Source organism: Pinus tabuliformis, chromosome X (assembly GCF_031772625.1).
Source record: "Pinus tabuliformis cultivar Carrire ecotype Pingquan chromosome X, CPIR1, whole genome shotgun sequence".
NCBI classification, from domain to species: Eukaryota; Viridiplantae; Streptophyta; class Pinopsida; order Pinales; family Pinaceae; genus Pinus; species Pinus tabuliformis.
Window position 1 is genome coordinate 1,159,784,948 of NC_142308.1, and position 18,729 is coordinate 1,159,803,676.

Consider the following 18,729-nt stretch of genomic DNA (forward strand, 5'->3'; position numbering starts at 1 on the left):
GTGAGGTAGATGTTTAGAAGGAGCATCAAGGGATCTTTTACATAATTTGATCTCTATTTATCTTTACATGGCGAAAGTAGCTCCACCATTCCAAGCATAAATTAACAAGGTCAAAGCTAATCTTCAGGGCAAATTACAATTTCTTTTAGACTCTAACCTGATGGAATCTATGTTTGTGCATGGGTGTCAAATGTTGGCCACATCCACGGTAGTGAGAATCAATATATTTATATGATTGACCTATATTGGCATATGAAAGTTGTGTTGTCTAGGGTCATCCTAGAGAGGAACTATGTGAAGGGGTATATTCTCTTAGTGTTTGATGATGTCGTCTTGCAACATAAGTAGATGCATGCACGATTGATCCTAGCTCAACTCCTAATTTCCCTGGTTCTACTTCTCTGGGTCGAATTAAGGTAGACTCATTCGTTCTACTTAACTAACATGTCATTTTGTAGTAATTTTTTTTTTGTTTACTTACTAAAGTTACTATGGTCACTACTTGAGGCCATGGTCCCTAGGTCTCTTTCAAATTAGTAGACTTATATAGACTTTAAGATTTATAATGTTAGTTTCTTTGGCGTTTTAATTACTCCTCTGGACAATATTTCTATTATATGTATGGTTTGCTTTCCCATGCAATAAGTGCTTAATAAACAATTGCATTAACCTTATATAATCATTCTTTACTAAAAATAATTAACTTAAAAAATAATATAGCTATTTGAATTTATATAATAAATTTACTTCTATGAACGCCAGTTTTTGATATATTTCTTTAATAAGTTTTATTTAAAATTTAAATAAATTTTAAATAATTATTAAAATTATAAATATTAATTATTAATTTGATAAAATTAAAATATAAATATAAAATATAAAATAATTTAATTCAAAATAGTTAAAAAAATTATAAAAAACTATAAAATGTTTAGTTTTTAAAAATGTTATCTTTAACTTGTTAAATCTTAAATTTTTTTGTTATACTAACATGAAAGTTAGCTAAATTGGTAAAACCCTTATTCTTAAAAAATAATAGACGTCTGAAATTCAATTATATAGAAAATTGTCTTGTCAATGCTTACTTCATCCCGCCAATGTCAAGGTGGATTCCAAAAAAACCAAAAACAAACAAGCTCGGATACCTAAAAAGAAGGGGAAAAATACAAAAACAGTCGGACTTGAGAAAACTCTTTTACGCCCCATCATAATATACACAGAAATAATTGACATATTCTAAGAATATAGAGATAAAGGATGACAATCCAAACATGCAAAAAATGGAGAAATGCGGAATTTTTTTTTTAATTAATTTTTTTTGGGGAGAGAAATGAATAGCTGATTAGGTGTTTTTCTAAGCTGGTTAGATGATAAGGAATTTGATGGAAAAAAGAAGTTTAAGGATTATACGAGGTGATTATTCTTACTCTTTTTAATAGGAATTATTTTTGAGTTTTGATTAGTGCTAAGAAAAAAATGAACATTGTTAAGATAAGAAATAACTCCCATAAGTTTGATAGTGAAATTGGATGTTGGTCTATTTCAAAAATTTCAAGGACAAAAGAAAAAGTTCCATTTGTGATATTAAGAGAGTGGAAGATGAAAAACACTTCCTCTTAGATTGCCAGAGTGGAAGATGAAAAATACCTCCTCTTAGATTTCCCCACTCTTACTCACATCTTGTCTCATTTCCACAACGTTTGGCATGGTTCCAATCTTCTTGAATTTTTAAGTTAGCCTAACTATAGTGATCTTGGAGCACTTCTTTCTTCTTCCTTTTTATCATAAAAATAAGATGTTGAACAATCATAATTAATTTCTTATTTTCTTTAGGTCGAATAGACCACATTGGTCATAATGAGCATTAATCATCTTCATCATCAATAAAAAAATTGATTTGATTTATAATATAGAAATAATAATTTATTTATTACAATATAATATTTTTATTGATGATATGATTGTAGAACCCTAATTTACAAATTATTTAACTTTGTTTCATTAATTAATCAATAATTACGCCGTAAGGCGTTTCCCTCTGAGATGAACTCCCCCAGATGCCTTTCTGTCTTAATCGTAGTCGTCGGATCTTTTGTTAGACGATTGAAGTAAAATCAGCCGTCCAATTTAATAAGAAATATTTTAAAACATTAAAAAAACCGTTATCGAACCCGTCATGACGCGTGGATATCAACGTTTGATGTAGAGGAGGGCGGGGATGTTGAGGAGGGCGCAGGCGGAGTCGCTCCAGAGGAGGGCGGGGACCTGCAGAGAAGCGTTCGTGCAGAGTTTTATTAAGGAGAACGCTGAAGATTACTCTGAGGTTATTCTGTGCCAAGAATATGCAACGTTGCAAAAGCCCCCTGCTAATATCGATTTTCTCAGGGAAGCTATTGGGTTAGGGCTGCAAAAGCCGCGTTGTCAAGGCCTGAGAATGAAATCGCCATTGCTCTCCAGCGAGGGAAATACCATAAGATTATCGGTCTGCAATGAGAATAACAAGTCTGTTTCTTGTCCGGTAAAGCTGTTTCAGACCCGATCCAGTGTGTGGTGTTGATGGCATTACATATTGGTGTGGGTGTTTAGATGCTCAGTGCGTCGGCGTAGAAGTGGCCGAGATCGGTTTCTGTGAAGTGGGCAATAGAGGAAGCGGCCTTTTGTCTGGGCAGCTCTTTTACTGGTACATATAGTGTGGTTAATTTTGTTAGGATTCATTGTCCTCATTGGAGTCCCTTGAATTAGTGACTGTTAGGGTTAGGGTTATTTGGGTTTCTATGATGTCTCGATCGCTATTTTGCTCTCTATTTCTTGCCCGGTAAGCTGTTTCAGACCCGATCCAGTGTGTGGTGTTGATGGCATTATATATTGGTGTGGGTGTGCAGATGCTCAGTGCGCCTTTCTCTGGGTTTGGCTGCAGTTCCTGCACTTTTCATGACAATTGGAGGGATCCTCCTTCCCGAGACTCCCAACAGTCTGATAGAACGCGGGCATCTAGAGAAAGGCCGCGCTATCCTGGAGAAGACCAGGGGCACCAAGCATGTAGATGCAGAGTATGAGGATATGCTGGATGCAAGTGCATTGGCTAACGCCATCGAACATCCATTCAGGAATATTTTGGAGAGGAGGAATCGGCCACAGCTAGTGATGGCCATCTGCCTGCCCATGTTTCAGATCTTGACTGGAATCAATTCCATATTGTTCTATGCCCCTGTTCTTTTCGGCAGTTTGGGCTTTGGTTCAAATGCTTCCCTGTATTCGTCTGTTTTAACCGGAGCTGTTCTTGTACTTTCCACCCTGGTATCAATTGCAACTGTTGACAGGTTGGGCCGCAGAACCTTGTTTTTTGGTGGTGGTATTCTGATGATATCATGTCAGGTAAGAGCAAAGCTGACACACGGCAGACCTTTTTTAATTTTGTTGCATCTTGTTTTCAAGCATGTCAGCATACATCCTCGATGTATGTGGCTTTTCAGATGGTGAAACCCAGGGTTATTAGACACCCATGTTTTCACCATAGCTAGGGATGCCCCCATGAAGGAAAACTATATTTTTGGAGGATTCCTGTGTTTCAACTCTAGGAGCCAAATGCACTTGATGATTTTTAATCGAATATTAGTTCAAAATAAGGCTTGAACTGTGGGAAGTGCATCAGTCCCTTACTTTTACACCAGGGAAACAAAGCTCCCGATATTATGCTTTCTCTTTTAGGGGTTGGTTGAAACCATTGTTGCTATCTGTGCTTGAGTGCTTTTGTGGCCTGTTCCACTTACATTTGCAGAGTTGAATCGGAATCCTGAGTTTTGCCTATATGAGCCGAGTAAGTGAGAGGAAAGCTAGAATAAATATGCTTCAATTGTATTCCTGGTTTCTTTTATTCGGCATGGAAGCCTGTATGACTTCTTAAAAGGATAGGAATTGCTGTAAGTGTTAGGGGGAAATTGGTTGTAAAATCTCTCTAATTAAATTAGTAGTTGTGACCACATCCATTAAGTAGCTTGTAAAGAGGGATTTTGTAGTGACTCCAAGTTCATATGCCATGCCATGTGTAACAGGGACATGCGAACCTGTTTTCAAAGTTCCAAATTCCAAACCCCTTATTTAATCCCAACAACTGGTTGCACTGGGAAGAAAAGCCCTCGAATTACTATTGTCTGTTTAAGAAAAGTTTAGTAGCAGCTTATGGAAAGTTTTTTTGGCCTTTCTTTTTGGGTTGCTTCCTGTTGGACCCGTCAGTAACAATATTGTCCTATCTTTTGACAGGTTGCTGTTGGCATAATCTTGAGTGTAAAGTTCGGAGGAAACAAACAACTATCCAAAGGCTTCTCAGCATTGGTGGTAACAGTTATCTGTTTATTTGTGGCTGGATTTGGGTGGTCATGGGGTTCTCTTGGATGGACTGTGCCAAGTGAAATTTTCCCACTAGAAACCCGTTCTGCTGGACAGGCCATAACTGTCTCTGTGAACTTTCTTTTCACATTTGCAATTGCACAGGCCTTCCTATCTCTTTTATGTACTTTCAAGTATGGGATTTTCCTATTCTTTGCAGGCTGGATCTGTATCATGACTGTCTTTGTATACCTCTTCTTGCCAGAAACTAAGGGTGTACCCATTGAAGAAATGATTTTTCAATGGAGAAAACATTGGTTTTGGAAGAATATAGTTCCACCCGTGGATGAGGGGGCACAGACTTTGAAGGAACCAGATCTGTGATTGATGTAAAGACTAATTTAGGTTGTATCTTTGTATACCTCTTCTTGCCAGAAACTAAGGGTGTAACTAAGGGTGTACCCATCGAAGAAATGATTTTTCAATGGAGAAAGCATTGGTTTTGGAAGAATATAGTTCCACCCGTGGATGAGGCGGCACAGACTTTGAAGCAACCACATCTGTGATTGATGTAAAGACTAATTTAGGTTCTGTGATTGATGTAAAGAGTAATTTAGTTTATGAGTTTGCTCCACTCTTTATTGTAACTTGCAAGTGTATGTGTATTTAAGTAGGATTTATCTCCACATATATAGAAGGGTATATGTACAGTGTTTCCATACATGGATATATAATGAATCACATAGAAATTGTTTCCTCCGCACATGTAAAAAGCACTCCCATATATGTGTATGCACATATAAGTAGTTTCTCATGGATATGTAAAAAAACACTCATGCACTTCCACTCGTATATAGAGGTGTTTGACACATATATAGAAGCTTCATGTCGTTTCATATAAATGCATATGCAGAAAGTGATTTAATATAAGAATATATACAGAAGTCATACACAGAAATGTACATAGGTATGTAATTTTGTATATATAAGTTTCTATATGTATGTGGATATATGGAATTTATTTTGTATATATAGTATATATAGTTGTAGTCTAGTTAGTTAGTTTTCAAATTTGCCCAGAAAATTATGGAAATTTTGGTAAGATTTTGATATAATCTGGCGGGAAGTTTTGTAAATCCAGGTTACAATTATCAAACTTTGAGATTTTGGGTGCTGAGGAGTTTTTGATAGTGCTGAATCTATTTTTTGATAGTGATGAATCTAAGAATGAAGAGTAGACTGACAAAATAGTCAGCCTGCAAGCATGGAACAATTTCAACCAGTAGGTTTTTACTATTTCATTCATTTGACAGCTTGAGAATGGGCACCATACTGTAATCGGTAATAGGGCCTTGGAAGGGTATTAAAGGTGACAGATGCCACAACCAAGTATACTGATAAAATCCTTGATGTATCTCGGGGCACTGTGTACATTATCTGTATCTTCATATAGGTACAAAGGATTGCATTTGCACCATTTTCAAATTGTTTTATATTTTAGACCCGGTGCCATCTGAGAAATGGACCAAGCTGAGTATCATGATGTATATTTTGTATAACTACGACACATTTGGTGTGGGACTGGCTCTCTTTCCCAAGGGTAATACTCAAATTGTAAATCTCTCCTTGTAGAAAGTTTAAAGCCTTGGTTGCCCTTGTGTTGCACACAGATAGGGCACTCCTCAGATAATTTAATTACCTGCACCAACAGAATTCACAGAAATGGCAGCCTGAATCAGTTATATATGTTCTTTCAAAAATATATGGATTTAATAATGCAAATGAGTGCTTGGTTTATCTCACCTTTGGAACACATTTGAAACAAAATAAGTGGCTACATGCTAATTGCTTCAGCTCCACAACGGCATCTGCACATATATTTATGGGTAAAAGTTTCAGATTTTGTTGTCTGTTGTTAGAATACAGATAAATCATTGAAATAACAATGTAAAAAAAACGAATATTCTAAGTACCCAGGCATATAGAACAAGTAAGTTCCTTATCGATAGCAGATTTTGATGATGCTTGTGTTAAAACTTTGGAAATAGTGGGCATGTTCCCCATTGTTTTCTCTGTAGTATATAATACTGTTTTAATACCATTGGATCCATTAAGATTTGAAAATGGACTCTCTGGAAGGTTATGTCCATAGCTGTTGCAAGGAAAGAAACTCACTGATCATTACCTTTTTATAATAATCACCAAAACAAAACAAAGTAGCTTCTATTCAACTACTTCCAGGAACCCATTATTGACAGCTTGTTTTCTAAGTAAATCTTTGTCATGTTCTTTATTTTACAGAACTGCAGACTGTGGATGATGGTCTCTACTTTTCTTGATCATCATTGTCCCGCTTAGGCTCATCTTCGTTATTCTCCAGTACCTCAAGCAGGTACCCAAGATGATCGGTTGAAGGAAACTTGTTGAGATCTGCATAAGAGGATGAATGAAATTACTTAAATGCAAAGTGACAGTCTCTAGAGAACATGTCTTGAATAAGTGGGTATGATTTATGGGTAGAAGTTTCAGATTTTGTTGTCTGTTGTTAGAATACAGATAAATCATTGAAATAACAATGTAAAAAAAACGAATATTCTAAGTACCCAGGCATATAGAACAAGTAAGTTCCTTATCGATAGCAGATGTTGATGATGCTTGTGTTAAAACTTTGGAAATAGTGGGCATGTTCCCCATTGTTTTCTCTGTAGTATATAATATTGTTTTAATACCATTGGATCCATTAAGATTTGAAAATGGACTCTCTGGAAGGTTATGTCCATAGCTGTTGCAAGGAAAGAAACTCACTGATCATTACCTTTTTATAATAATCACCAAAACAAAACAAAGTAGCTTCTATTCAACTACTTCCAGGAACCCATTATTGACAGCTTGTTTTCTAAGTAAAATCTTTGTCATGTTCTTTATTTTACAGAACTGCAGACTGTGGATGAGGGTCTCTACCTTTCTTGATCATCATTGTCTGCTTAGGCTCATCTTCGTTATTCTCCAGTACCTCAAGCAGGTACCCAAGATGATCAGTTGAAGGAAACTTGTTGAGATCTGCATAAGAGGATGAATGAAATTACTTAAATGCAAAGTGACAGTCTCTAGAGAACATGTCTTGAATAAGTCTTGAATAAGAATGAAGAGTAGACTGACAAAATAGTCAGCCTGCAAGCATGGAACAATTTCAACCAGTAGGTTTTTACTATTTCATGCATTTGACAGCTTGAGAATGGGCACCATACTGTAATCGGTAATAGGGCCTTGGAAGGGTATTAAAGGTGACAGATGCCACAACCAAGTATACTGATAAAATCCTTGATGTATCTCGGGGCACTCCTCAGACAATTTAATTACCTGCACCAACAGAATTCACAGAAATGGCAGCCTGAATCAGTTATATATGTTCTTTCAAAAATATATTGATTTAATAATGCAAATGAGTGCTTGGTTTATCTCACCTTTGGCACACATTTGAAACAAAATAAGTGGCTACACGCTAATTGCTTTGGCTCCACAACGGCATTTGCACATAGATTTATGGGTAGAAGTTTCAGATTTTGTTGTCTGTTGTTAGAATACAGATAAATCATTGAAATAACAATGTAAAAAAAACGAATATTCTAAGTACCCAGGCATATAGAACAAGTAAGTTCCTTATCGATAGCAGATGTTGATGATGCTTGTGTTAAAACTTTGGAAATAGTGGGCATGTTCCCCATTGTTTTCTCTGTAGTATATAATATTGTTTTAATACCATTGGATCCATTAAGATTTGAAAATGGACTCTCTGGAAGGTTATGTCCATAGCTGTTGCAAGGAAAGAAACTCACTGATCATTACCTTTTTATAATAATCACCAAAACAAAACAAAGTAGCTTCTATTCAACTACTTCCAGGAACCCATTATTGACAGCTTGTTTTCTAAGTAAAATCTTTGTCATGTTCTTTATTTTACAGAACTGCAGACTGTGGATGAGGGTCTCTACCTTTCTTGATCATCATTGTCCCGCTTAGGCTCATCTTCGTTATTCTCCAGTACCTCAAGCAGGTACCCAAGATGATCGGTTGAAGGAAACTTGTTGAGATCTGCATAAGAGGATGAATGAAATTACTTAAATGCAAAGTGACAGTCTCTAGAGAACATGTCTTGAATAAGTGGGTATCCTAGGTTTACCTTTTGATGCCTTGGATTCTATTTCAAACTGTGGGAATCCATTAGTGAATCTATTCTCGAGGGGGTGAGAAACAATAATAGGTAGTGATGTTGTAGGTACATTTGGGTAAATATCCATTTCTTTCTTTACACCAGCTCTTTCCTTAGGAAAATAAATGTCATTTATAATCAAGCCTTCATAAAACTAGCTGCTATCATATTTCAGGTATCTGGCTCCAGAATATTTCATGTATGGCAAGGTTAATGAGAAGATGGACGTGTATTCCTTTGGAGTAGTTCTTCTAGAGCTAATAACTAGAAGAAAACCAATCATTGACAAGAATCCTAAAGGCCAAGAAAGCTTGGTTATGTGGGTAGGGCTCTAGTGTCCTTGCTTGTTTTGTATTTGATAATTTTGGATTCTTTTGGTTTCTTTGTCTTGGTTCAGAATCTTAATCTCTTGTAAATTTCAAAATTTAGGCAAGGCTGCTTGTTTTGTATTTGATAATTTTGGATTCTTTTGGTTTCTTTGTCTTGGTTCAGAATCTTAATCTCTTGTAAATTTCAAAATTTAGGCAAGGCCATTACTGGCAGCTGGCTCTGTAAAAGAACTTGCAGATCCACTTTTGGAAGATGCTTATGACATGAGGAAGATGAAGAGAATGGTCATTGGTGCAGCATGTTGTCTGAGACAGGCAGCTTAGTTTCGACCTCGAATGAACAGAGTAATTACTCTTATTCTCATTAGTTGCATATATATGTTTCAGTTTCTGATCTTATGTCAAATTTAGTTGCTTGAAGACATTTCCTTTCCTGTGAGGAGTTAGTGCTAGAATTGTTTTTTCCCATAACGAAGAATGGCACATGAAATATCGAGTTGATATCCTTCTGACATAGAGTAAAGGGTGTTTAGACCTAGTGTTTAGGGTTGTAATCTAAACATTTGTTTAGTAGTTCAATTTGTAAAATCATCACCCTTAAACAGGTTAGCCCTAAATGCTGATGGTGGATTATGGCAAAATATTCAAAGCCTCAATTGCCAATAATCTATTTTTCCATTAATGAAATATAATATTCTTTGAATATTAGCAAAAGAGATTACATCATATCTCAAACCAAAGCTTCAGTATGCAAATTACCCCTCCCTGAATAGGTAAGAAGAGCCAGCATATCTGCTTTCGCTCCAATATCAAGAGAGTATATAGCTTTCTTGAGAATCACTACCCTAGCTGAAATCTGGATTGCAAGATTTGAATTGAAAGCTTTGGTTTCCCCAAATAAAGTGACTTACCTTTGCATTAAACTGACTTTGTGAAATTTCAAACAATGGATAAATGTTAATGTAAGAACGTGAACTTATTCTTCCTCATTGTTTGTCTATAACTTATTATTGCAGACTTTGAAATTGCTACGAGGAGAAGGAGATGACCTACCTTATTGGACCAAGAGGTAATTGACAATGTCCATGGAATTAGATGAATTGATTGAGGATGAATCTGGAGAAAAATCTGGGAGTTGTGACATCCAAACTCATCTATCACTTGCAATGCTTGGAGTTGATGATGATTTGGTATCAAACAGTAGTCCAGATCAAAGTGTAAATCTTGTACATGAGAGCAGAACATTGGAAGATTATTTCTATGGACATTATAGCTGTTCAACAAGCTTTGATTGATTTAAATCTACTTCTCTGAGCTTCATAATTTTTCTTACTCCTTGCTTCTGTAAAAGCTTAAATATTTTATACTTGGTGTATTACTGTGAGCCAATGCCACTACTTAGCTATGTTCAATTTCAATCACTCTCCATATTGGCTGAAGTTGTGTCTGAAGTTGAGTGGAGTCCATGTAAAGTCCCTTGCCAATTCCTTGTATAAATGTGAAAGCCATTAGTGGTCACTCGTTTTGGTGACCCACTGGTGCTCACTAGAGCTGAAAAATTTTCTTGTCCTTGCCTTTGGAGCAATTGTATGTATGTGGAAGGAAAAGCAATTATGATATCGCTATTGATATGCCAAACCATTGTTATGTACTTTTTTAGGTCTGAAGATGTGTAACTTGTGGTTTAGCTTGGTACATTCTCTTGTATACCAGTTTACTTTGAATTTGTCAATATCATAAGCCCAATAGCGATTTAAGTGTATGTCTGCATGGCAGAACTGCATTGCGGTTGAACTTTTTCTAAAATTAAGTTGTATTTAAAGAAATATGGTGTCTAAAAAGCATAGAACTCCAAACATCAAATCTCTTTGCTCCTTGTAGGCTTGAACCAACATCTCTTCTAGAGAAATTCAACAATTCTAATTTAATAATCGTATCAGCCTCTCTTTGTACCTTTTGAGACAATTGCTAGTTCTAGATGGGACATATAACTCCAATGTGCTTTGTCCTCGTTACAGAGAACACAAAAATATTAATGCAGGGTATAACAACTATACCACTAGCACTACAAATCATTTCTGCTCAAAAAGGGGGATTTAAATCATGCAGCAGCTTAAGAGGGGCAAGGTCCAGCTTAAGAGGGGCAGGGTCCAGTTTCAAAAATAGCCTTACAATTGGACTAATCAAAATAAAATCTGATTCGCTTCATAGGCATAGAGTAAACAGGTACCAATGAGGTAATGTGCAAGTGGACAATTAAATCATATTCAACACAAGACCAGCCCTCGGCATACAATGCAATTGAAAGTCTTGTGTTATGAGCTCCGAACAAGATCACAAATGATATATTATTCACCAAATTTTAATCTTCCATAAAGAGACAGTTTGATCCTCTCTGATTTGTCAAACAAATAAAAAAATACCAAAATTATGCATAGAATCATCTTTGAACTGTAAACACTACAGTATATAGTAACCTGGGAAAGTGATGAAGCACTCAATACCATACAAAAATAAAATTCCTTAATAGAAGATTCCTTAATAGAAGAAAACACCACTGAAAATTGTGAAAAGCTGCCAAATGAACTTTACCAATCTTTTAGATTTACAGAAACAAAGTCAAAAAACCTCTTCAAAGCTAAGTGCTTACTACCAGCCACATCCAATAGAAAAGGTTTTATGGGCCCTGATGAGATCAGAACTTGCTTGACCACGGTAAGATAAGCACCGTACCTACCTAATGTATAAAAGAAGACTGATAAGCTGGAGGAGGGGCAGGCAGTCTACTGCCAAAGTGATGGTTGGTGTAATTAGTAGAGGAATTGTAAGAATCGGAACCCAACAACGAAGGCCCCATGTTATCTGATGGATACATATATGGCCTTGAGAGCGAGACTGGAGTCCTATTTCCAACACCATAGCCTGCTCCATATAATCCTTGGTTTGATCTGTCATATGCATTTTGGCCCTGTAGGTTGTAGGATGTAACACCTGGAGCTGCACCAGAATATTGTACTCTATCCAAAGACCTATAAAAGCTTCTGTCTGCACCATTGGAAGAAGCAAAAAGAGTCGGAGTTCTTTCATCTGCACTTAATGGAGGCATATATACACCAGCATTTCCTCCATTAGCACGAGGACGCTTAGGTTGAGACTTAACAGCACCTGCAGACCTTTTTCTGTCAGCCTTAGCTTTCTCTAGCTGAGCTACACGCTTATGAAGAGGATCTGGTGAGAACTGCGATTCAAGTTTGTGCTCCTCAATGCACTTTATAACAGCTCTGTAAGTAGAAAGCTCTTTTGTATTTACTTCATTCTGTAGCAGCAAATAAAAATATCGGTCAAAAAAGGAACTTCTGATATAACCAACAATACTAAGCCAAAATGATCATCACATAACAAGACATTTTGTATAACAGTAATACAATCGTACTTGTGCAACAGTAGAGTTATTTCCACTTTTTAAACTTGCCTGAGAAGCTTTCTTAGCATCTTTCAGATATTCCTTCAACAACATGAGTCTTGTGTTGTACAAAAATTGTATAATTGGTGCATTAATCACTGTATGAGATTGAAGGAATCTGGTCGCATTCTCAATCAGAACTATTGACAACAGCATGGGCCTTGTGTTGTACAACAATTGTATAATTTGATTGTGAAGGATTTAAGGAGAAGTAATGTTGTTTTTTCTGATCCTAGCAAGGATTGGCAAATATACTATTTATTGGTCCCTGTGGTATACATTGTTTGGACCTTGTTTTCTCCCTTAATTGTAAGTGCATAAAAATATTAGATTCATAGGATAGGGTACCATTAATCATGTGATCCAATGATCTTGGACGTTTTTTATTGAATTCTTCAAAACTTATTTCCATTTGATCTTCCAAAATGTGAAGATAGTTTTATTGGTTGGAACAATGCTACAACTTACAAGTTATAATAACAGAGATTATGTTTTGCATAATGCTTTCCACCTTGCAATCTTTTTGTGGATATGGTTAAGCAATATTCTCTTCGAGTAAAGAATAAATTATTGTGTGTAGAGTCATTGGGTTTACTATAGTAATGATCGTAACATTTTGTAGTCTTTTGTTTGTTGTTATGTGGTTTAGTGGTTGAGACAGTGCATTACCATGTTAATGACCCAAAGTCAAACTTAGAGATCAGAGCCCTCAATTATAAGTTGGTTGAATTTTATGAGATTTATATGCAATATTAATTCAATAATTAAAAAAAAATATAGACTTAAGCACCCTAAATAAACTTCAATTTATATATCTCTAGAATCTCATTTATGCTACATATCTGCATCTTATGTACATTTTCCCATTCCCATGTCGGAATTGTTCCTCAATTTATGCCTTACGGCCTTTCCTTTGCAACATTTGGTGCAAATGCTAGTTATTTTTATTTAAAAAATTTAATTGTGAATGTTATTTTATAAGGGGAGATTTGAATTCGTAATAAGAAAAAAAATATTATTTATTTTTTAAATTTATGAAAAATCAATGTAACCTGACCAATTTTGTAACTTACTATAATGTTTGATAAACATTTAAATTAAGTATATAATAAGCTTATTACGACGAAAACCATTCTAAATTCTCAATTAAAAAGAACAAAAAGAACAGATCATCATCTACTACTTTAAGTTGAAATAAAAAACATTCTTCAAATATTTTGAAATAAATAGCATTCGGCAAATATGTTAAAAATATCAATTGTCGAAAACATTGAACAGGAAAAAACCTTCATGTGTATTTATAAAAAGCATTCGGCAAATATGTTAAAAGTATCAATAGTCGAAAACATTGAAGAGAAAAAAACCGTTGATGTGTATTTAAAAATGGTCATTGTGATAAGTTTAAAAAACACGTTTGTATATCCACTATCACGAACGATTAAGACATTATTTATTGTATTACGCTTTTGATGTTAGAGTTCTTAATTGGATGGTTACGGAGTCTAAGTTGATTTCTTCATTCCTTTGTGTTAATACGTTTTCAAATTGTATCATTTAGTTTTTATTTATGCTATTTAATAAGAATATTATATTTAAATATTAATTAAAATTTGTAATTTAAATGAAATGTAAAATATGTATTTTTCTAAATCATGTTAATGTTTTTTTAATTAAAAAATAGAAGTTTGAAAGTATAGGTTTTAAATGAAATGTAAAATACGTATTTTTCTAAATCATGTTAATGTTTTTTTAATCTAAAAAATAGAAGTTTGAAAGTATAGGTTCTACTTGATCAGTTCTTGGAGCAAAATAAGCAGTGATGTTATGGTGATGATTAATGTAGAGATTGTTTTATATTCCTTAAAAAAAATAAAATTAATTTATTAAATAAAAAATAAATAATGTTATTATAATTTTAAAAAATACGAAGTTATAAGTTAATATAAGTATTTAAAATTTAGAATGAGTAATATGGAAGTTGTATGATTCTTAAATTTTTTAATATTTTTAGAATTTATTGATAGAAAATTTTGAAAGATTTTTATATTTTATTTTTCAAAATATGTTTTTGGGTGCATAAATTGATATATCTTTTTTATAAAACTTAAGATAGTTGAATTATGTAGATTATGCAGTGAAAAATCACTATTCCAAGAAATCTTTAACAAACTTCTAGCAAAAGAACTTTAAAATTATGCCCTAAAAGGGTTGAGAACATTGAATAGTTAAAATATGTTTGCATTCCCTGTATTGTTAAAATATGTTTGCATTGCTACCCTTATGCCTTCGAAGAAGGTCTTGAAATAATGAAAGCTTGTACACATTCATTGCTAGAGATGGGTGATTCTAGGTGTAATCGGGGCTTGTGTCAAAGTTTTAATTACTACACAGACTCTACCAAATGGACATCACCACATTCCTCTACCTTCCAATAGTATCTTTGATGGCCTTTCAATCCTTTGGTAGAACACTATGCATGCTCCACTCATAGTCGTGTTTATGGGTCTTAATGATGCAACTTTACATTCTCGACTCAAATGTTTCATTGTCATCATTCTTTATTGGAGTGTTTTCTCTGTCATATTCTTCTTCTACTTTGGAAAATTATCCTATGCCTTTTTCCTTTGACTTATCAAATATTTTCGTCTATGTAGTTGTTTTCCCTTTGTTTCATCTCCTTGCTTTAGGCTTCCCATGGTTTCTCTTTATACCTCTGGATTTCTTTGCTTGATTTCACGCTAATTATGATTGTCCATGAATAGGATCATTATCATCTTGGCGTGTGAGGTAGAGGTTTAGAAGGAGGATAGATGGATGTTTTACATAATGTTATCTCCACTTGACTTTGCATGGGGAAATACCTCTACCATTCCAACCAAAACTTAACAAGGTCAAAGCTAATATTCAAGGGGAACTGTGATTTCTTTAAAACTCTAACCTAATGGAATCTATGTTTACATGGGTGTCAAATGTTGATCACATCCCTCGCAATAAGAATCAATATATTTATACAAATATGCTATATTGGCATATGAAAGATTTGTTGCGTATGGTCATCGTAGAGAGGAACTATCTAAAGGAGTTTATTCTCTTTGTCTTAGATGATGTCATCTTGCAACATAAGTAAATGAATGCACCATTGATGCATGTTGATGTAGTTCTTGATCTCGGCTTTGCTCCTCATTGCCTTGGTTCTACTTCCCATGGTGGAATTAAGGTAGACTAGTTTCATTCTACTTAATTGATATGTCATTTTGTAATCAATTACTTTTTTATTTACTTAATGAGGTTACTATGGTCAGGCTATGCTCTCTAGTTCTTTTTCAAATTACTAGACTTATATAGACTTTAAGATTTATGATGCTAGTTTGTTTGACGTTTTAATTACTCTTTTGGACAATATTTCTATTATGTTTGCGGTTTGGTTTCCCGTATGGTAAGTTGCTATTACACAATTACACTAATCTTATATAATCATTAGTTAGTAAAACAAATTAACTTAAACAAATAATATAACTATTTTATAAATAATGGTTGAATTTATATAATAAATTTACTTCTATTAAAATCAAGTTTTTGATATATTTATTTAATCAACTTTTAAAAATTTATTAAAATTATAAATATAATTATTAATATTGTAAAACTAAAATATAAATAAAAAACATAAAATATTAAAAGTAAAATTAGTTAAATATTTTATAATAAATTATAAAATATTTAGCTTTTAAAAATAATATATTAAAGTTATATTTATAATCATTTTTTAATTACACTAACATCAATAATTAATTTAATTGGTTCAATCTCTGCTTTAAAAAAAAATCAATCTGGCTACTAAATCCCTGAAAAAACAGAAAAAAGTACCCAAAAAAAAGGGTGAAAAACAAAAACATACAAACTCAAACTCCAAATGTAGTATGCCAATTTCAAGGTGGAATGAAAAAAAAATTAGAAACGAACAAAGTCGCATAAAAGAATAAAAAATAAAAACAAATAAACTCCAACTGTATCATGCCAACACTTTTACGCATCGTTATAATACACGCACAAAAATTTGCCATATTTTAAGAATAACAACCAAACTTCAAAATAGAGAGAAAGGGGGAGTGATCAGGTGTTTTCCTCTTAGCCGGTTGGGTACATTCTCTGAAAAAGACAATCCAAATATAGAGAGAGAGAGGAGAAGGAGCGGTGAGGCGCGGTCTTGGTGGGTTCAGTGCACTTTGTGAAAAAAACATTCTATAGTGAAAAAGGAGGACCGGATCAGGTATTTTTCTCATACCCTGTTAGCTGGATTCCATAAATTTTAGTTTAAAGAAACGGCAACATAGAGTCAAGGTCACGCAAATTTGTTTTAGCGCTAACTTTTGCGAAACTTCTGAGACCATTAGACCATTATTAAAGCAAGATAATTATTAAGGTTAATTTAATAGAATATCTGTTTGATTTGTCCTCTGTCATCTAACACACATGCAACAACCAGAACATTATCAAGCTTACTTAAACTTATTAATAAACTGTCCTTTATGTTTGTCTTCTTTGAGCTATTTTTATTTATAGTGATGCTTGCCAACCATGATTTCTATAAATACATATACTTGCCAACCAAGATTAAATCACGGGGTTTCATTTCTTTTGGTTAGGGAATAGAAAATGCTGAATCCATTTCACCGCAGAAAATTCATAAGACGCAATTTCTTATACAAATGCATTGTATCTGATCGAATCATTGAGTTGTGTTAATTCATACCAAGATAAATCCGAACTCAAAATATTAATATTTATATGCTAGTTAATTTTATATAATTGGGGAGTTACTTCGTTTTAAAGAAAAGTGAATTTTGTTGGTTGTTTTTAGATTTTCCTAAAATTTACATTATTATCTCAAAAAGTTTTTGGCAACAATTATTGTGATGAAGTGATATCAGAAAGAGTTAATAAAATTATATTATTATGATGAAGTGATAACAGAAAAAAGTTAATAAAATTATATTATATTTGAATTTATTAAATTGCATATGGGATTAAATTTTGTAATGATTTTTTTATAGTAAAATTTGAGAAAAGGTTTACACATCAATAAATTTGGTTTTCTTTGTTTTTAAAATATTTATAATATTATAAAAAAAATTATAGATAATTATTATCATGTATATTTTTATGTTTAAATTAATAAGATAATTTGAATTTAGGTATAAAGTATAAGTAGTATTAATCAATAAAAGTGTTTATTTTTTTATTATAGTGACAAAATTTTTAAATAATAAATATTATCTATATATATAAGACTAATTTTGAAACTGTAAAGAATATTGTCAACAATCCCTAATACGAGTCTACCTTCATCATACTTTAGTAGAGATACAATTTTCAGATCATCAAAATATTGTATATATGCCCATGATTGAGCATGCAAAAATACAAATTATTATTGAGAATAGAGGCTATTATTCAATCTTATAAATCAAGAATAATTTTAATAGGAATAAAAAGTTTAAATACAAAAGGGGTTATTTAGTAATGCCATGGAGTAGGTGGAAATATGGGTTCAAGGAATAAACTTTGAAAAACAATGTTCAAGGAATAAACTTTGAAGAACAATTGGGTGAGAAAACATATTTAACTAAAGACGAAAAACTGATGAGAGAATTTAGAAAGGTTGAATCTCATGTCTTCTTAAATATGCTTTAGGAAAAGACTTGGAGATAATACTTTCATGCTATGTTTAGAGATTGTTTGGGATTTTGTTGAGAAAATATTTCAATCTCCATATCTATGTTCAGAATTAGCTGGATTTGATACCAACTATATAAATGTGTGGTAATTAAGTGCAAACATGCATAATAAAGAATATTATTTTTTGTATTTCTGAGTACAATGTATCCAATTTAAATTTCTTTGTTGGTATCGTAGCCCATATGGACTTGACTCTGTCAAGGGTGGGCCTAGGAAGATGGAAGAAACTTGAAGATTAAATTCCTATTATGTACAAAGATTAGTGTAAATATGTTTGTACATGTGACTATGTGTTAAGTTTGTTGATGCATGTGAATTTTATTGCCAATGTGGATGTTTGTGTGGTGCCATAGAGAAAAAGATGGAGAGAGAGAGAGAGATAATTTATTTATCATGATGAAGATAGTCTGAAACAATGACTCGATGGAGTATGACAATTTTTCGTTTTCCATTTCTAACAAATTTTATATAGGGGGTTTATGTGGTCGTTAAGCCACATGGAAGGCTCAATAGGATGGTTTTAACTACCACTAGATCATTGCACATAAGGAAGTTGAGTTTAGAGGAGCCAAGGGCATTTGCCATTGTGAGGAGAGAGCCATTGATAGTGAGAAATCTGAGGTGGAGAAGTTGTTCTGCTATATTCCATGTTGGAACTAAGT

General features: G+C 33.5%; 1 protein-coding gene across 1 annotated transcript; it reads left to right on the plus strand.

The window, feature by feature from the left end:
• Positions 1-2,872: 2,872 nt before the first annotated feature.
• Positions 2,873-5,031, plus strand: LOC149144017 (sugar carrier protein A-like). The gene is made up of 2 exons (XM_089449594.1): positions 2,873-3,375; positions 4,261-5,031. Exons 1-2 carry the CDS (start codon positions 2,932-2,934, stop codon positions 4,708-4,710), a joined length of 894 nt encoding a protein of 297 aa, XP_089305720.1. The 5' UTR covers positions 2,873-2,931; the 3' UTR covers positions 4,711-5,031.
• Positions 5,032-18,729: the final 13,698 nt, after the last annotated feature.